Genomic DNA, 21,364 nt, shown 5'->3' with positions numbered 1-21,364 from the left:
AAAAACTTTTTTTGAGATTTGCCTGGTGATACAGAACAACAAGGTTCACAAATGACCTCCAGAGTATTCCATGGTTGAACATAATCCAACAGCGGTGATTCTGTTTGTGGAGCTTTACGCCTGTACGCGTGATTCTATCAATAAGACATTAAGGAGTTTTTAGGGCGATGAATATTAACACTGCCAAAACAAAAACGTACACCAATCAGCCATAGCATTAGACCCACTGAACAGTAAAGTAAATAAAACTGATTATGTTGTTAACAATGGCACAGATCATTGGGTGGGAGATATTAGACAGCAATTGAACATTTTGACCCTGAAGTTGACGTGTTATAAACAAGAAAAATGGGCAAGTGTAAGGATTTGTGCAACTTTGCCAAACAACACATTGCGATGAATAAACAATTGGGTCAGTTCAACTACAAAATTTGTGGGATGTACCAGATCTGCAGTAATCAGGACCTACCAAAAGTGGGCCAAGGGAACACCAGGATGCACTATGGGGAAAAAGCTAAGCCGAAGGAGGTGATATAATGTTCTGCTAGGAAACTTTGGGTCTTGAAAGGTCATCTGGACATGACTGACATCTACCACCTACCTAAACATTATTGCTGACCAAGCACACCCAAAGTACATGGAAACTATATTCCCTGTTGGCAGAGGCCTCTTTCAGCAAGATAATGCTCCCTGCCCTCTGCAAAAATGGTTGAAGTATTGTTCACAACAACAAGCTCAAGGTGAGGACTTGGCTTCCAAATTCTCCAGAACTCGATCCAGTGGAGCATCACTCGGATGTGCTGCAAAAAAAAGGCCGATCAGTGTATACCTAAACTTCGAACTTTAAATCACTTGTGTTTGGACCGCAGATAAATTTAGGTAGAAGCGTCCAAAACAGAAACCATTTAAAACTATTAAATGAGGACAATGTGGACATGACTAAAAATCAAGTAAAAAAAAAAAAAAGTTTCATACTGTTTAAGGTATCGATGGCTGATTTTTACTCTTTTTTTATATTTCAAATTAAGTCATCAGCTCAATTAAATGGTATTTAAGGTATGTAAAGTATATTCAAGGTAGAAAAAAAAGGCTTTGACCGAAGCAGTAATTACCGCAAACTTTCTTCACACAAAAAAACTCTTCAGTATTTGTTTCCATTTGCTCAAGATAAAAATATACTTAAAAAAATCTTGAATTAAAATCAATAACTTTCAGCAAAGATTATAAAATTAAACTCCATTTCAAAGCGTGCTTATAAAGGGTTTTCATTAGTACATATTAAACATTTGGTCAAGGACAGAGCAAAACTGGTGTACAGAAACCCCTCTCTGAGTGACGTGTAGAAATCAGCGAGGTGAGAATGTGAAAAAGTGGGAGTATTAACATTTCTGACCCTGTGCACTGGTGTTGGAGGAGGTATTGGTTCAGCAGCAAGGACCTTTGCTACACCCAACAGAACAATCTCACAGCCTTCTGACAATACAGATAAGGAGGCAGTCTCTTTAGCTGAGGTTAAACCTTGGCTTTTGGAAGAAAGGAAAAAACTAAACCAAAGAAAGAAGAAGGAAACAAGGACATTTCTTTGCACATTTGTCCTAAGTGCCTGTGCCTAAGCCTGGTCCCAGCCTCGAGCTCCAGCCTAGGCCCTTCGCAGGTCATTTCTTGGCTTGTGCTGTAAGCAGAGGGGGAGGCATGCTGGCTCAGCTCTAAGCGTTCTGCATCTCTTTGCCGATCTTATAGCTGAGGATCTTGTTCCAGTCGATCTTGGTACGGGTGACGGGAAGCGGTCGGCGTAAGGCTTTGAAGGTGGTGTCTGACATGTTCTGGTAGTTCTCGTTAATTGCCGTCTAACAGAAGAAGGAAAAAATATAAATTTAAAGAAATAAAAGTAAAAAAATAAAGCAAGCAAGTGAAGGAGGTGAGGAAGAAGGAAGGAAGGAAGAAAAGAAAGACATTCTTTTAATCTAGGTCTAAACAGATGCGTTCCAGACACAATGAAATTAAGTTACGGATTATTACATTTTTTTACAATAATGGTCATAGAAAAACTTTATCGAGGGGAAAAAAAAATCAATAAACAAAATACATCATTGACTCGAACCTACCTGATACTCGGTCTCTGCATTGTTAATAGCCTTCACCAACTCCTCTGCAGATTGCTTTGGATTCTGTTAAATGATACAGACAAGCACAATTAACAGGGATAACAATACTGGGTGCTGAACCATCAATTTTGTGGAAGGAGGTTGGAAAAAAAATCTTTAATGGAGATTACTATAACACTTCGTGAAACTGCATGGTAACAAAAAAATCTACGGTAAAAACCATAGCTGTGTTAAGTAGTGTTTAATAGTTTAACATAATGTGATGAGAACTCGCATAAGAAAAGCCATAAGAAAACCACTTGTTGGTGAGACTAATCAGAAAATACTTAAATTTTCTCAAAAACATAAAGATTAATGAAAAAGATTATGTGGTCTGATGAGTTCAGAGTGACCAGAGAAGTGCATAAAGCGGTGCAGCCATCATGCATGGTGGCCACTGTACAAGCCTCTGGGGACAGTGCTATGATCTTCAGTTCATCAGGAGGTCCAGACTTAGCAATGTGAAGCTTTTCTTGCCTGATGGCAGGGGCAAAGTCCAGGACTCAAATTGAGAATAGTTTCTGGGAGCATGAGGAATTATTTTCACACAAGAACTTAACACCAAATTGTGTGCTGTAATCAAAGCTAAGGGTGACTAAATAAGATCTTAAAGTGTGCGACTTTTTTGGCCAGGCAGTGTTTTATCCTATAGTGTAGCCACAAGCAAGAGGCCTTACTTCAGGCTAAATAATAAACCAGAAAGTTATTTAGACAAAGGAATAAATATCTTGTTTCTGTCAAAAGCTAAAAGCTCTGATGAAAATTCCTATACAAGACTAACCTTCACATAAACAGGAGTTAGTGTGACTCTAAAAGTGAGTCAATCTCCATGTTATAAATGCATAATATTACAACAGAAATAAATATTTTACAGCTTGGTAAAAAGAGGGTTTTGGTCTATGTACACGACACTTAAAAGTTTAGGATCACTTTTTAACTCCATGGTTTTTCCTGTTTTCTTTTCCCTCCATATGTGTTATTTTATAGTTTTGAAATCCCCAGTATTTTTGTAAAATGTAGAAAATAAATCACTAAACAAACAAAAAAAATCAGCAAGTGATCCCAAACTTTTGAGCAGTAGTGTACTGTACATCTCGCTAGATTTCCTATTTATAATAACTGTATGGGGTGAATTTATTTTTTTATTAATCATCTAAAATTCTATTAAGCCATAAAGTTAAGCATAATTAGGGGTATAATTAGCTTCAAAACCGCTATTTTAGAAAAACTTTGTCACAGATGGTTTGTCTAGTCCTTTTTATTTGGTCCATGTTCACAACTTGGTGTTGCTGGGATTTAAACCTTTTCACCAGTAGCTTAGACTCAGCTGTTTCAGCTGCTGATTCATTACTGAAATTTGTGGTTAAAGATCCCCCAGGTGAACTTGACTGATGTAAACAGACATTCCATGAAAACGACATACAGTGCTCAGGTGCTACACACTTACAACATTTCATGCATGCTCCTCACCCTAGATCAGTCTCTGCCTTTATTCCCTAAATGAATGAACTCCCACAGCCACGCTCTAAGGCCATGTCCACACGTAGCCGGGTATTTTTAAAAACTGAGATTTTTATCTGTTTTGGCCTTTCGTCCACATGCAAACTCAGTTTTAGTCATTGAATACAAAGCTTTTGGAAAACTCTGTCCAAAGTGAAGAATTTCCGAAATTTTGTATTCAGAGGTATTATGTGGACACGGGGAAACAGAGATTCTGGCTCGTTGTAACGTCACCTTGTGTGCCAATGATGATAATTTCTGTGTGCTTGTCTCCTTGATTTAACGTCAGCTTTGTTAATGATGATATTTGTGCAATAGTGGATTTACGTACAGTAAACTAGTGACTGTGTTAATGTTGCGTACTAGACATTTACATGCGTGTACATACAGTTACTCAGACATTATGTTAAACAGAAGTGCCTGAATGTACCACAAAGCTCACTGCTGCTACATACAAAACACAGAAGACGGCCAGGGCGGTTTTGGATGAGACCCGTCGGACTTCTACAACCGGTAATGTTTTGTCTAGGCTTCTGATTGGCCCCCAGTTAATTAGGGAGGCTCCTAAAAGCCTCCCTAATTAACAGGACGTTTTGCGTTTTTATGTGGACAAAGATATTTTTAAAATGTAGGTCGTGTGAACAGAATTATTAAGTAGAAAAATCCAAACAACTAACAGTAGTTGTAACTCACAGAAATGGTGAGAGACTCTTGAATGTCCTTGTGGCTGACCAGTTGCACATTGCCATCTTCATAATAATGCACCTGGACCTTGAGCACCCCCGCAAGCTGAGTCGTCCCCTGAGAGATTTTAAACTTCCATTCGGACCGAGAGCGACCGTTCCTGCACAGACAGAGGACAAGACCTCATGGACTTCATCAAACAGCTTACGGGACAGAGGCAGTGACACGAAGGACAAATTCGACCTTACCAGAAGTTTTTGGGTTGAAATTGATGTCCTTCAATACAGACAATGATTGTTTGGTGGCCATCGACGGTTTTTGCATAAACCTACGGAAAGGAGGAGGTTGTGAAAGAACACAAACACAGAAAGCATTAAAGATTTCAGAAGAAATGTTTAAAGGCCCTAAGATAGAAAATGGATAATATAAGCACACGATACTCTTAATGCACTAAGCCTTTTTAGATTTTTTTTTAGAAAAATTTTTACAAGGAATCAGGGAGAGATGCAAGAATGGTACTATAGCTCCCAGATCCAGATCCAGGAGAGGTCAGAGCTCACTCACCGTGCACACTCCACTAGGGTAGTGATCCTTTATGTAGGCCCTGAGCGCAACATCACACGCCTCCCTCCATGGTTCCAGAGATGATTCACACTCGTAGTGCTGCAGGTCGCTGGCCTCTTTTTTCAGGTGGTCAAACTTAAATGACAGCTTGTTTCGCGGGTCGAAGAAACGCCCGTTTCCTAGGTTTCCATGCTCCGTGATCAATACCTGCATTTTAACATTGGTTAAGTGCAAAATCAGCAAGTGAGTATATATTTAATATTATATAAAACTATGTGAGGAATGGTGGCAAATTAGTTAAAAGATCAAAATGTTTAGGCCAACAAATTATCATATTAATTAACATTAAACTGGTGACAAGGTGCAAATCACCTGATCTTCCTTTAGTTTGGTGGGTGTAAACTGATCCATGTTATACTGAGCAAAGGCTCTGTTAAATGGAGAGAAGAAATAAATAGATTGAAAGGCAAATTTAAGTTTTAATTTTTTTTTATTATAATTAAAAACAGATAAAGCGATAAAAACACAGGTAATCTTATTGCTACGCTGGCAAATAGGGACATGCAAGGTTAAGTTGTTGAGTGAGACTGAAGTAACCTTTAAGAGAAATACCAAAACAAAAAGGTGAACTCTACTGTGTTTTATCTTACGTTGTCAGTATAAAAATACAAGAGACATTTTCCTCTCATAACACTTATAAGCTTTCCAAGTCTGACAAAATGGTGGGAAGTGTTTTGTGGGAAGACATGTTCCAATGAAGATAATAAAACCCAAACTTCCAAGAAAGAACAGCTTTTAGCCACAGAAATGTCAGAAATAAGTGTTTAGTTTCAGACTTTAAGTTTGCTATTTAAGTTGTAGAACACAGGTTTGGAACTAAATTAAAAGGACAATACAGTCCCACTGAAACATAAATATTTAACAAAAGTAAACACTCACTGAGACGCCCCTTCCCTGAGTAGATTGTCATTGTTGAGCAGTACTCGGACATCTGAAATCATACAACAGCATTCTCAGTAAGTTTTGACTCTCATACTCTCTCGTACATTTGTTTGTATCACCTGCCAGACCTGGGGTCCGTTCTTCGTACGTCGCTAACTCAGTTAGCTGGATTTGATTGTTGTGGATTTGTCCTGATCTTGGATTGTTTCGTTCTTCGATGCGCTTCTAGCATTTGTTGTCATAGCAACATATCCGTAAGCTTGAACCTGCTCGGAAGCAGGTTTATTTCTTGTAAACAGGATTTAGCCTGCGCTCCTGCCGGGTTATGATTGGTTGAAATGGCGAGGTCACATCTGATTGGTTAAAGAGCATGACTGACTCACGTGGAAAAAGAAAAGTATATGCCCCCTGCCATGGACCCCCCCCCCCCACACACACACATAATCGCTATCAAATATTATATATGAACATAAATTCATAGGTTTATTGTTATCAAATATGATATTACTATTATAATAAACCCTAGGCATGAGACAGCCAAATAAATATTTATATATATTAAAAAATTATATTTTATAATGATAAATTGGACGAAACTAATTTTATTATAAAATAAACAATATAAAAGTATACATAATATTTCTATTTTTTCATATACAACATATTTATTTTCATATTGCTTATTTTATTTTATTGTCTCATGTAATTTGTAATTTGTAAACCATTAACCTATAAATTTATGTTCTAATATAATATTTGATAGCGATTATGTAGGGGGGCCAATCCATGGCAGGGGGGCATTTCAGCGCATAACACGTGTTACAAAAAAAAGTTGAGCCGGTCATTTTCCATTTCGTCAACCAATCGGAGGGCTTGTGATCAGTGTTTCTACTGTCGATGCATATCGCCTTTTAAACCAACGCACGAGCGCGCAATAATCCTAGACAACTCAATCCAGCTCTACTAATCATCAACCACAGGTGAGCTCGAAGAACCGACTTAGCCGGATCGTAATTAGCACGATGATCTCATCTTAGATGTGTCAATTCATCTCGGATGTGTCAAGCGACGTACGAAGAACGGACCTCTGGTTTTCAATTCCAGCGCTTAAAAGCAAAACATTCAATACCAATGGGATCCTGCTCATAAAAATCCATCCAACACAATAATTATGATCCAAGGTGGATAACATTAATACTAATTTCAAGATGGAAAAGATTACTAGGTAAGTACTTCGTAATAAGATAAGATGGAGTCATTAATTCTGAAGAAAATTTAAATTCTGCAGCAGCATTACACAACACCATGAAACAGACAGTAAACATGATTAATAACAATTAAGAAAGGTAACAAGAAACCATGACACAAAAAATAAATATGTGTTTTTTATGTAATTTGTATAAAATGTACAGAAGTAATCCAAAGATCTCACCATTGAAAACTTCATTGAATTCTCCAGGTGGCGCGTGGACCACAAAATTGGCCGCAATGCGGACCTGTTACAGAAAAATGGTAATATTATACAGTGGAACCTTGAATTACGAGCATAATTCGTTCCGGAAGCGGGCTCGTGTTTCAAAACATCGACATTTCCCATCAGAAATAATGGAAACTCAAATTATTGGTTTCACATCCCAAAAAATAATTACATAAAAATAATTAACACGAAAAAATAAAACAAATTAACCTGCACTTTACCTTTAAAAAAAAATAAAAAGCTAAAGTAAGGAGCTCCTTGCCTCTCCTCCTTCTCGTCTTATACAGTTACCCTTCCTCTACTCTTTTCATGGAAACACTGTTTAATCGAAAAAAGAAATCTCTCTAATGACACTCGATTGAGCAACAAACTAAGAAATCAATGCTGTAAAGTAAAAATAAAACAAATTAACCTGCACTTTACCTTTGAAAAGAATCGTGACAGAGCAGAGTTTATGTGTAGAGCAAGAGAAAAAGAGTGTGTGTGTCTGTGATGGCGAAAGTAGGAGGGGTCTGTGTGTGTTATAAGAAACAGTACACGTGCGCTGTACAGACAGAAAATAAAATATGTTATACACCTACACACATAGTCACAGTGTTATAGTAAACAGTACACGCGTGCACGGATGTTTATTATACCAGTAAGAGACGGGCACTATGACCCAGCAGGGGAAACTTTTACCCACAATTTTGCAACACAAGAGAGAGAAAAACAATAGGCTCAGTTGTGATCACGTGATGCTTGGCATCAAAACAAGAAGCGAGTGTGTGATACATGATACTCTGTACTCGTAAACCAAGACTTGTTAGTTTTCCAAGTCAAAATTTATTTAAAATCTTTGCTTGTCTTGCAGAACACCGCGTTACCTGCAATCCGAGGTTTCACTGTATTAGGGAAATATATATATATATATATTTTTTTATTAATAGCAGAAAGACCTCAAAGTAGGTTTTACATATGATGCTTTATTATTACAGTAACTAGTTAGTATTAAAAAAAATACATATTAGTCCCATGTATATTTCTTTTTTGAAAGAGATAAATAATATTCGTAAAAATATTACAATATCCTCTAAACTCTTTTAAAGCATCTGATAATTTTTTTAGGGGGTTTTGGCATATGATGTGGGTTAAGAGGTGTACACTGGGATTCTTCAGGACCCAACCAAATTTTACAGGCATGGCCAGTCTGATATACAGCTTGCTGGACAAACAAAGGCCAAAGTTATAAACATAAGAACATTATTGGGGTTTGTGTGTGTGTGTTAAGCAGTGCAAACATTTTACTTTGTACATACCTTTCTTTATTACCTGCTTGCCAGGTTCAGAGTGATTTGTTTGTATAATGACAAACAGGACATGCTTATCCTTTTTAAACATCTCACACAGGTGTAACAACAATAAGTGTGAGACTACGAGGGATAGGACAAAGTTTCTGTGGGCAAAAATGGTTAGGAGTGTGTCTGAGCAGACAGGAAATAAATAAATAAATAATTTATTTTTCTTTGTTGCCTTGTCACATGACAACCTAATTTATTTATCTGAATTTGCTTCTTGTTTTATTTTTCCTAGTGGTCACCACATCAGATCATTTGGTCCACAAGGTCTGGCACAGGTTTTACGCCAGACGCTCTTCCTGTCATAATCCACCCATTTTCTAACCAAGAGCGCTGCACAGTGCTCTGACCACTGCTCCTTATTTGTGAAACCTATACAACTGATAACCACTCCAACCCCCTATTATAAACAATATAAGGGATGCAAACTTATGTAGTCAACATTTTTGGCTATATGAGAGGTTAAGCGCCGCATGATTTTCTATTCCAGCTAGGCCAGAATGGCTGTCTGTGAGATGTGCTCTTTCTGGTCTGTTCCGCTCTTAGGCCACTCCTTAGAAGGGTTAGGGCTTTTCTTAGCAAAGCCAGAGTGGCATACAGGCCGAGCACTTCGTCACACTTCCCACAGTGACACACTGGGCACCGCAGCAACAAGAGTAAACCCAGACTTCCAGGTTCCCTTTACATACAGACAGGAGCAGCTTCCTTCTCTCTACCCACGTTCTGAGATTGTCTGTGATCAGGTTTCATATCCTTTATATGACAAGCTAGACAAACTGAACAAGGGTGAGCAGAGGACAGTAAACTCTATTCTATAGAATCTATTCATCTATGTGTATGTATAATATACTGTATATTGGTTGTGAAATTGTTATGGAGTCAAAGGGGGTAGGATTTAATAAGTTTTTACTTTTTTCTACTCCTTTTCGAACAGACTTTTTGCTTCTTTATTTTTTTGTTTGTTATATTGTTTCATGTTCGAAATAAAGTATTCAAATCAAATGTCTCATTATTTTCTTTTCCATGCTCGGTATATAATAGACCATAGATTAAACACTGGAATGGATCCAAACGCAAGGCAAAACCCATTATATAATTTATAGTTGGCCAATTACCTTAATACTAACTGAGGGCATTTTCCAAAATTTATAATTTGGTCACCTAACAAAGACGGGAAACAAATTGGCAAAGGAACACCAACACAAAAGCTACAGTATTATAAATAGCTCCACTGCTGCTCCATAGTCATCGCGAGTGGGAAATCTGTTTGACAAGCGTTATGACCTCAATTACAATGGATTCAACGTGTTAGGCAGCAGTTCATGCCTACTACAGCAATCAATAATATTATCGCAGACTCATATGTTTTTGTTGTAACATTGCGTGGATTAAAATTCGTACCGTTCAGTACAGGACATTCTGTTCGATGCACGCCCTCATCGGAGTATTGCTACAGTCTAGCTTTAAACAGTTCGGTTTTTGATTTTTCTCCATAAAGTTGATCAATTTAAATTTAAATGAGGACTTATCTGGTAGCAAAAATATTCAAATACAGTATCACTTCAGAGATGTTAAACTTGAATAGGTTTGAAAAGCCAGCCATAATTAACATTTCATTTCAAGCCATCATTTCTGACTTCAGGATGTTTGACAAAGTTGGATCTAGGATGCCAACAACAAGCAAGTTCAATATTTTCCTCCTAAAAACAGAAAATGTTTTAGATTTAACGAATGAATAAGTTTGAATGTTGATTATTTTTTATTTCATTTATCCCCTATACCACTTATCCTGTTATAGAGTCATAAAGTGGCGCCTATCGCAGGAGACATTGGGCAAAAGGCAGGGTACTTTTAAGGTAAGAAGTTTTACATGGTTTGTTTCCATTGCGCTGTGCAGCCATGTTCAACCCCCAGTTTGTACAGTCCGTCTGTACACACTGGGGGTTGATTTCATTTGTGGTGGACTATTTTAGGCCTTGTTCACACGGGTGTTAAGTTTTTGGATAAACGAACTTGCTCTGAACGTCCTAGACGTTTATGTTGCATTTTGTAGTGGCGCTTGATTTGACTTACCCAAACTGTAGTTTGTGTGTTAACCTGTGGGGGCAGTGTGTTGGGATCTGGATATGAAAGCCCACCGCTACCGAGTTCACTCTCTGACTGCACAACGTTGGATTAAAGGAAGTTTTTTTGTGGTATATGAAGAAATGCGAAAATTTCCGTGTAAGTTTTTCAACAATTTTTTTTTTTATTATTTTGTCCCTTTCCGCATTTCCCCATGTATAGCATGTAGGATCATGGAATATATCCAGTCCACCGAGGCGTAAAATGAACGTGAAGAAAACGAACTAAAAAACGGTTTCCTTGCGTTCGTTGGGTTTTGAACGCCAAGAAAAAGCTGCATGCAATGTTTTTTTAATGCCGTATAAACGCGCAGCCGGACAAACGCAATTCACCAAAGCCAGTGTGAACACTCTCATTGACTCCTATGTGTAGAAAACACTCGCTGCTTAATCTGCGCTCACTGGACGAAAAAAAAAAAAACGCTCTATTTTAACGCCCGTGTGAACAAGGCCTTATATCATGACAGACATAAATGCTTCTCATTTAATCTGTCCATAAAGAATGGTTCCCCAAGGTGTGGAAAAATACTAACAGTGCCATCACCAGTAGCAAACAGTAGCTAAGTCAGTGTGCACCAAACTGCATACCTTGTTAAGTGACATGGGAAAGTTTTTCTTTTTGTTTGTTTTTGAGAAAAAAAAAGCTTCCCTTTTTTAATAGCAAACAGACTACTGCCAAGTCCTGGTATGATGAGTTATTTCCTGTCACACAGATGTAGAACTTTGCAGTTGCAGTTAAACAAAATAATGCAGTTTATTCAGCCACAGCTTGAGATGTGAGATGACAGGAAATTACCTACAAACAGCCTTGCAATTGTTGTTGTTTTTTTGACACATGCTTGTGTGGCACACTTCTTCATTACAAAACAAAAAAGGCCTGCATACGAAACACAGCATTCAGAAACATTACTGAATTTACTGTGTTTCCTTCCACAGTACAGGCTGGGTATGGGAGAACCCCTGCAAAACTGGTGACAGAGCACATTGTGTCTTGTGCACTGCTACAGAAAATCTTTAACAGGAAGTTGTAATGACAAAAAAAAAAAAAACATTTAGGCCACTGAAAAAGATCATATCATGTCTGTATTAACTGTGAATGCTGCCACCAGTCAGATTCAGAAAATGATCTAATGCTTTGTAAAGCAAACACTGTAAATCATTGACTATACTCATATTGATCATCTGCAATTTCTAAATATTGCCTGTCTGCTTGTGTTCATAGTGGCCCTCCTTTTTAACAGCAAGTCTATCACAGTGCACACATCTAAAATAAGGGGGAAAACATGCAATCTGGTGTTTATCTATTAGTCAGAAAACAAGCAAACAAAAACAGTGACATAAGCAGATAAGCACCAAATTTTAAAGGTCTACAAGAACCTAATAAAGTCCACTGAGATCACAGCATTAATACTAGCTTAATAGCACTTAATGTTAAACTTATAATCTTTTTAAAAATTATGCAAAACTTATTTTTAGACATTTAAATGTGTCTCCAGTGTGTGTAAACCATAAACCATATATATATATATATATATATATATATATATATATTTTTTTTATTTATAGGGGGAGTGAAATAAAGAGATTGAAAAATAAAAAATGCAATATCTGATGGGTATTTTAGGTGGAACAATAACATATATTTTGAAATGGCACTGTGCGAAGGTCTTGAGCCACCGCTCATTTCTTCATATTAAATTTAATGAAATTATGTACATTCAATTTTTAAAAAATGGGGAGAATGGATACTGTGACAATTTTTAAAAAACCTAAGCAGCAACCTTGTTTCTCCTCTTGTCTGTTCCAACCACTAAGCGTTCAGCATCAGCTGTATGCTAATAACCCGTCATCATCTGCACCTGTTTCTCACTGGTTGTTGAATTGTGTGTGACTTAACAAACACACAAAAAAAAATCTCTAAAAGGTATGGGGACTGGACTGGAAATGTACATTTCCTGTCTGATTTCCTTAAAGACAGGTGCAAAAATATATTTTTTAATTGATGTGTACATTTTAATGTAATGCATTTCATGTTGGTGCAGTGCATCTCGATTCCTAATCTCACACTTTGCCCAATGCAATCATTCCACTGGTATGAGGAAGTAAACAAAACCAGGCTGGAATTAATAATAAACTAGGCCCATATAACTGTCCTGCTAATATGTATATTTAATGACGCTTGAAACTAATCAGGTTTAAATATTGTTTATATAGAATGTGAGAACAGAAACTCTCAGTTCATAACTGAAACACTGGATAACAACACAGCTGTTGAACAAGTGCAAACACTATGTGCTACACAACCAGATACTCATTTGTCTCACCTATAATAATATAAATAATTTTCAACCAATGCTTAGGCAAAATTAAGACAAGTTTACCATGTAAATCTGGAAACTATTTAAATCACTCCGTGTTGAAACGAGCCAACTCGGGATAGTTAACATTTATAAGAAGAGGAACAAAATCTACAGTGCTCAGTACAGGTTCTTTTGATTTAAAGTAGTTAGCTAAATAAATTACTCCAGGCTCCTTTACTAAAAGCACATTATTGTTCTATTAACAACAGAATGTTGTATATTTAACATGCATCAAAGCTTAGAGACTTATCAGTCAGAAAAGACCCCAGGCCACAGGCTCTGCATGTCAAAGCATAATTGAAATACCCCGACCTGCTCATGCCAGTCTGTACATGAATTTAACCACATAACTGTCACAAACTTGCAAGCAGCAGCAAAGCTAAGCACCGGAAGAGACAACTTGCTTGCAGCAGATTGCAGACATACAGTACAGATTAGGGGTGGAAGTAGGAAGGCATGTATTAGCATGCATACTCAGGGCTGGGTCACTAAGACTCAGCTGAGAATAAAAACAGAAGGCAAATGCAGTGCACAAAATCAGAGAAACCAAGTGGAACGGGGGGAATCAAAACAGGAGGATGCAGTTTGGCAAAATCAAATAATTTGGTGATCAAATGTAAATTTGATTCAACAAAGCATACAGAAACCTGCAGGATTTTAACAATAAAGGACCAAAATTGTGTTTAGCCTCAAAATAGGAACAGAAACTTGGTTTACGTTACTCTGCAGTTGAACATATATAGTGAAAATGCAGACATTGCCAGATTTAAAGAATAATTTTCACATGCAATGTGAGAACAGTTCATCATAAGACTGGCCAATAACTTTATGATATTTTACAGCTTAATGTTTGGCACTGAATTACAGTGTCCTAAAAGTGTCCATAAACATAAGAAAATGAACAGAATGCATAAGCAATGTCAGGGAAAACAGAATGACATGAGCAATGTCATGCACAACACCAGATGTGTTAAAATAAGCTGAACATGAGTTGAAGATACAGTGATGCGTATTCACAAATAAATTACACATTTGTAGAGGATGATCTGTAAATAGGGGGTCAGGGGTAGCTCAGTGGTTAAGGCATTGGACTACGGTTCGGAAGATCCCAGGTTCAAACCCCACAACCACCAAGTTGCCACTGTTGGGCCCTTGAGCAAGGCCCTTAACCCTCAACCGCTCAGATGTATAATGAGATAAAAATGTAAGTCGCTCTGGATAAGAGCGTCTGCCAAATGACTAAATGTAAATGTAAATGTAAATAAAATTCTATTCTGATAAAAAGCATTAATTTCCCTTTTGTATGAAGACTTCTGGGACATCCTGTAGTTGCCCAACATCATCACGTTATTGGGACAGAAGATTTCAGAGAAACCAAAACAGGAATATGAATAAAATTTTATTTTGCAGTGAAGATGTCTGGGCTCTTGATTCTTAATTTAATAAAGCACATTATCAAATCAACAACACAAACAAACGTCTAATACTATACATCTAATAGACATGGTCTAGACAGATGGACAGATAGAAAGGCAGAGATGCATGAATAGATAAGGATACACAGGTAGATGAACAGAGACAAGCAGACAGTCAGCCTACGAAATTCATAAACACCCCTAATTAAGATGTGTGGATACACCCTATCAGTTTCGAACTAGTTCACTTATATACCGTTAGTTATGAATCACACCATCAATTCTAGTATAACGCATTTTTTTTACTAGTCGTACTAGTTTTCTGAAACTATAACACGGCAGAGTTAAACTCCCTTCCAAAGAGTTTAATTACAAACCACCCAAAACTAGCCGAGCTGCGTCCCAAATCACCTCCCTATCCCCCACATAAGATCCCTTGATAGAGTATAACATAGCGCCGTACACACCCAGTTTAGTGCACTACACACACAACAAGGAAGCGCGGTTGAGACAGACCTCATCTCAGACTACGGTGCAGAGAGCTAGCAAACTCGCCGACTGATATCTCTTCTGCGCGGCCCTGAATGCCGAAGCTACAACAAGCCAGGACTGAAAACAATAATGAAAAACGCGTATCTGTAAAACGACAAGAACGAAAAACAAGTTCGAAAGTTTTAACCACTCGAATTACCTTCTCCTCATCAGTGAGCTGCTCGGCAACGTCCGCCATCTTGGCTCAGCAGGACCAACCCTGTCAAAGTGCATCACGGGAAATCAACGAATTGAACGTGATGAAACGAAAACAATAATAACCATAGTTAGTCCCTCTTCTTTTAATCCTATACATTTTTGTGTAAAAAATAAAATAACATTAATTAAAAATCATTTGATCATAGTGGATCTTAGTATAGGCAAATTTAACCTCAGACAAATAACTTTTTTCACTATGCATTTATTTAACAAACAAACAAATGTGTGCAATACGAATCCATAACAGCACAATTAGAAGAAGACTGAACAAATATGTTTTTTTTTTCTTCTTTTTTTGGTGGGGTGTGTTTCCAGGGGCGGTGGTGTAGTGGTTAGCGCTGTTGTCTTGCACCTCCAGGGCCCGGGTTCGATTCATGGCCAGGCTTGATTCCTGTCTCTGTGTGCATGTTCTCCCTATGCTTGGTGGGTTTTCTCTGGGTACTCTGGTTTCCTCCCACAATTCAAAAATATGCAGATTATGTTAACTGGCATTCCCAAATTGCCCAAAGTGTATGTACTGTATGTGTGTGTGCCCTGAGATGGATTTGCACACTGTCTGGATTGTACCCTGCCTTGTGCCCGAAGTCTCCTGGGATAGGCTCCAGTATAGATGATGAGTGGGTGATTGAGTGTTTCCAGAAGAAAGCATCTTCTTCATAAAAAAAAAAAACTGCATCTGAACAAACCAGAACACTTCTATGGACAGATGAAACCAAAGTGGAGTTGTTTGTCCCTAATGTCCAATGTCATGTTTGGCACAAACCGAACCGCATTTCAGCACCTTATACCCACTGACAAGCACGGGGAGGAGCGTTGATGATTTGGGCTTGTTTTTGCAGCCAAAGGACCTGAACACTTTGCAGTCAACTTTGCAATCAACCCTGAACTCCTCTGTATACCAGAGTATTCTAGCAGCAAATTTGTCTGAATTTGGGTCACGCAACAGGACACTGATCTAAAGTACACCAGTAAATTTACATCAGAATGGCTTAAAAAAATAATCAAGGTTTTGAAATGGTCTAATCAAAGTCCAGACCTCACCAGGACCTTTACAGAGCTGTGCATAAGCAAATGCTCAATAACTTCATATTTTTTTCTTTTTGGATTAAATTTTGTTGAATGAATAATGGTACACTGAAAAAGAAATGACATGTTTTTGGTTGTCTGAGGTTATATTTGCCTAAAAATAAGACTTACTTTACAGAAAAAAAACGTGTGTATGTGTTTATGTGTGTGTGTGTATATATATATATATATATATATATATATATATATCACACACATGTTTTTGGCAGACATTGACGTTATCTTTCCTCTGGGGACGAACCTGGGGTGCATGTTTAAATTACACGTGAGGATTGCCTGAACTGTTCCATTTGACACATCAACAAGGGCAGAAATGTTGTGGATTGTGCTACCTTGAACGACTCGTTGAAGCTTTGCCATAAACTTGCCAAAACATGTCAAACATCTCTGTGGAAGATTTGCCTAGTTTCATGTAGAATAATTTGCTGTCCATAAAGAGGTATTAGACATGGTAACGCTCATGATCAAAATAGCACCATTTGCACAGCTTCCAATGTACACAGGACAATGTCTTTCGGCACACTGACTTATGAAGGTGGTGCGCCCTGTGACGGTGTATGTACACAACTGTTCAAAAGTTTGGGGTCACTTTCTAACTCCATGATTGCTCCTGATTTTTATTTTTTTTCTACATTGTAAAGGAATGCTGAAGGCGTCCAAAAAAATGCATTAATTTCCTTTGAACTGTTAATTGTGAGATGTGTCTGCTACTTATGCTCTGTAAAGACTTCATAACACCTCTAATCTGAGGTGTTGTTAATTGGGTTATTTTTCAGGCTGATAACTCTAAATAAACTTCTTGTCTGTGGCAGAGGTAGGTTTTGGCACCCATACCTTTTAATACTTTAACACTTATACAATGCACCTTTAAACCCTAACAGTTCTTCCTGGTTAATTGTCTCTATATAGCCTCTGAATTATCGTCCGCCAATCACCACACCACTGAAAAAAATCAGGTCACTCTGTCCAGTAAACAACATTTGACCTTGGACCCACCAGCAGTTTTACAGGTGGAAGCCAAACTGATTTCGACATTTGGGGATTGACTGTCAGCAGACTACAGGGGAGAGCTCTGGCTATTTAATAAACAATAAAAACAATATCAGACGATGCCTTGGGTTAATGATAAATACACAAACTAATAGTTAATACTGTATTATATTTCAGTACTCCTGAAAGACAAAAGACTTCAATATCAGACATTTCCTCATTGCCAAATATTTTCAGCATTTTATGGTCCATCTTTTACAGCATGCAGTGGTGCACAAAACTGACATGGCAAAAGTCTTTGAAGCAGGAAGATATGAATTGTGTTGTCTTGAGTTGAATCCTGCCACAGTTCAATTTAACACAATTCCAAGGTTTGTCAAAGTGATTGTAGATGATTTTGCTTCTGGAAACCATACAGCACCTTCAGGTACTAGGACAGATCAAAGTGCTGCTATATTAGTCACTTCAGGTCGGGCTAAATTTCCCCAAGCCCCACAGTTGGCAGGCAGTTGAACAGCATTGTAGGTGATGTAGGAAACCTAAAGTTAATGTAAAATAGACGAACGTGGTTAAAAACAAAAATCTGTATTGAATCATAAAATTAATCTTTTAAGCCTACAAAAATAACATATTAATTAATAATATTGATAAAAATAGGTGAATGTCAATCCTGGAGTATATATAATATTAATAATACATGTACGTAAAATGAAAACAAAAAACAAACATAGAAAAAAAACTATATACTGTATATATAGTGTGAGTAGATAGATAGATAGATAGATAGATAGATAGATAGTGTTTTCCATGTAATGGTCTCATTGTGTACAGGTGTGCCTTATATTGAGGCCAATCCCAAAAGACAACCTTTTTCAATTTTAACATTTTGTCGGGTCGGTGGCAGGCAGTCAGATGTTGCTTGTGAACTTGGTGTGTCTCATAGGGTCATCAGCACACTTGCATCAAGACACAGAACTACTGGCAGAGTTCATGACAGACCCAGGAGTGGAGCCCCACGAGTGACAGACCGCAACGGTGACCAGTACCTAAGGACCCACGCACTCAGACATCGTTATGCAACTGCCACACAGCTGCAGGCCTGTTTACGAGATGCAAGGGGTACTAGGATTTCCAGACAAACCATTCCCAACCGACTTCACCGTTTTTTTCTTGAATGCCAGACCGTTGCAGGTGACTCCACTGACAGCAAGACACCGCCGTGAACATTTGCAGTGGGCACAAGACCATGTGACTAGGACAATGCAGCAATGGTCTACCGTCCTGTTCACTGATGAGTGTCGGGTCAGCGTTGCTGGGGAAGGCTGGTGAGCAATACGCTAAGGTCAATATGGTCCCCAGGGTTTGAAACAGTATGGTCAGGCATCAGAAAACAGATTTGGTTATTGTACATGGCTCAGTCACTGCACGTTCTTACCTTAGAGACATCATAGAACACTCATCATTCCCCAATTATGCCAGCACACCCAACTTTCTGTTCATGCATGATAATGCTCCACCACATTGTGGCAGAATTGTCACAGGTCGACTTTAGGAGGTTGGAGTGCCTCATATGGTATGGCCATCAATGTCCCCTGAACTGAACCCCACAGAGCACGTATGGGACTAGTTGAAGCAGAGACTGGATAATCGTACCCCACCACCATGTGACCTGGCAAAACTGCGTATATACAGTATATATATACAGAACTGGCTAGGGGGTTACCATGGGTATTAAACAGCAACAACAACAATAATAATAATAATAATAATAATAATAATAAATCCCTAAATTGCCTGTTTCTCTTCTCTGCATGAAATAAAAATAAGTCTTACTACAATAAACTGTTGTTCAGGATCATTAAACAAGTTTGTCATTAACAAATCATTACCATGCAACAGATTTTGTAGTGTTTAGTGCTACAGTATAATTGGTTTATTGTATTTGTTTATTGTATAGTTCATAGTACATTCATTGTATTCATTGATTCTGGGGGACCTTCGCGGGTGCATCCAAAATTATCCACGCTCTGGCTGTAGGACGTATTATAATTAACTTTTAGAAATAAAAAATATAATAATTTTTTGACATAATCTCCCTGATGTACTTTGTCTATTAGTTAACAAGCTTTTGTATTACCTCATTAAACATGTTTTAGGCTAAACTGCAAACCATGAACGCATTGCTCTCTTTCTTAGAAGTTAATTTTCGTCCTTGTAGAGCTGCTTTCAGGGGACCAAACAAGTGAAAGACAAATTCTACAGTATATTCAGAACTATGAGGAGGATGCTTTAATACCTTAAAAACAAAATGTCCACAGTGTGGGCAGAATGTGCATTGCCATGCAAGAGCACAACTCTTTTGGATAGCGGTGAAGTTTTGACTTCAGCTCTTCAATAAGCATCTCACTCTAATGAGCACTGTTGATTGTTGAAGCGTTTTCCTGATAAATGTACTAGTTCTGGCCCTTGAGAATCCCAAAAAACTAAACATATATGATTATGATATGATGATTGAACTTTTTCTTGGTTGGATGTTTCCATTTGACATTCTGCCATTTACTCTCAGGTTTGTAGTGATGATTCTCTTTAAGAAAGTTTTATCTTCTTTATCCATTCATACACACTTCTTTGCGTCAAAACACTGTTTCCATACTGTATGCTAAGTCTTTGATAAATTCAATTATTTTTTAAAATTTGTATAGTGCTTTTAACAATGGTTATTTTTATAACCTATTTTCATTTAAAATTATAGAAATGGGTATGAAATGTGAGAAAATATGTATGAATCTAAATGATTAGATTGTCCTGATGAGCAAGGTGAAGGTGGCAAGGAAAAATATCCCTAGATATAATAGGAAGAAACCTAAAGAGGAACCAAACCGAACAGGAAACATATCTTCATTCTGGTGATAACGGATAGCAGGGATGACTGTTTTGCAGTCATACTGTGTGTTAGGCAGCTGGAAGTTCAATATAACAGATGGAGTTTAAGTTAATATGGAGTCCAGTTCGGTACTGTAGGCTTAAAGAACAGCTGTCTGCATCAGCCGGACTGTCTTCATGGTAAAGTGGAACCGTCTCCCCTTTTACCACACGCATCCCAAAAAGACCATGTGGTGTCCATAATGGCACCAGGTACACCTTCAGGCCACAAAAGTGGGGCACAAGTGGGGCATCCATTTTTGCTCGCACACAGTTACAAATGAACTGATGTAACACATTGACACCTGCACAGCAGTAACTGGGGAGACCAAAGGCTTGAACAGATAGTGCTGATAAGACAGTGCAGGAAAAAAGATGTAAAGAAGTAAATACTAAACAAGAACCATTCTAAACAGTTACTGAGCATGAAAGGGATGTCATCTGTAGTGTTCCATCACTGCTTTGTGATTGTCTTAAATTTATATGGAAGACACACAAAGTCATGATGGAGGGTTGTAAAGAGTCTCACTCATCTTCACTACACTACATGTTCCCTCCTATCATAATCCTGCAGGTATATCCGGAATGCAGTCTGGCTGAGTTTGCTGTCGCAACACATTAACAGAGCATTTACTTAAATACATACAAGCCTGTTTTTGCACGTAACTTCCCCCGCGATCCTACTCATGTTAAAAGCGGCACAGAATCGAAATGAATTAATTTAAGCCGCGCCATCTTGTGCACCTCACATATAAAAGTTCAATGAAAGTTCAAATTCAACGAATTATTATAGATAGAATTATTAGCTTATGTTATGTCTTAACATTTACTTCATCTATTAAAGCGAACAAGCACAACTTGAATACATTTAAAACATGTTTTTGCTTGTTGACTATCATAATATTAAAAATCTACTAATGTGAATTATCAACGGATGTAGCGTCAGGACTGCTCGGGAAGCGTCTACAAATTACAGCCTAGCAATTTGCTAACTTTTACCAAAATAAAGTTCCATAGGTTCTCTGTGTTGGCAACAGATAACCCAAACAGATACTATTCATAAATACGCG

The 21,364-nt window shown here is 37.8% G+C and overlaps 1 protein-coding gene and 1 long non-coding RNA gene across 2 annotated transcripts; both read right to left on the bottom strand.

The window, feature by feature from the left end:
* Positions 1-1,249: 1,249 nt before the first annotated feature.
* On the bottom strand, positions 1,250-15,318 carry capza1a (capping actin protein of muscle Z-line subunit alpha 1a). The gene is made up of 9 exons (XM_053498609.1): positions 15,238-15,318; positions 7,267-7,330; positions 5,832-5,883; positions 5,265-5,322; positions 4,893-5,099; positions 4,577-4,656; positions 4,338-4,488; positions 2,106-2,168; positions 1,250-1,847 (listed from the first exon to the last, which is right to left on the bottom strand). The coding sequence occupies exons 1-9, from the start codon at positions 15,274-15,276 to the stop codon at positions 1,707-1,709; spliced, it is 855 nt and encodes a 284-aa protein (XP_053354584.1). The 5' UTR covers positions 15,277-15,318; the 3' UTR covers positions 1,250-1,706.
* Positions 15,319-17,521: 2,203 nt separating this feature from the next.
* On the bottom strand, positions 17,522-21,031 carry LOC128526598 (uncharacterized). The gene is made up of 2 exons (XR_008360819.1): positions 20,941-21,031; positions 17,522-17,911 (listed from the first exon to the last, which is right to left on the bottom strand). It is a non-coding gene; the product is annotated as an uncharacterized LOC128526598 (long non-coding RNA).
* Between the last annotated feature and the right edge of the window lie 333 nt (positions 21,032-21,364).

This window comes from Clarias gariepinus, chromosome 6 (assembly GCF_024256425.1).
Source record: "Clarias gariepinus isolate MV-2021 ecotype Netherlands chromosome 6, CGAR_prim_01v2, whole genome shotgun sequence".
Classification (NCBI taxonomy): Eukaryota; Metazoa; Chordata; class Actinopteri; order Siluriformes; family Clariidae; genus Clarias; species Clarias gariepinus.
This window is presented reverse-complemented; position numbering and strand designations above follow the sequence as displayed.

Bases quoted from the DNA above. Each gene is read 5' to 3' on its own strand.
- capza1a (XM_053498609.1), bottom strand. From the start codon at position 15,276: ATGGCGGACGTTGCCGAGCAGCTCACTGATGAGGAGAAG. The intron at 2,169-4,337 runs GTGAGTTACAAC...ATCATTTAACAG, and splicing joins AAGAGTCTCTCACCATTTCT to AATCCAAAGCAATCTGCAGA. The intron at 1,848-2,105 runs GTAGGTTCGAGT...TTCTTCTGTTAG, and splicing joins ATGCAGAGACCGAGTATCAG to ACGGCAATTAACGAGAACTA.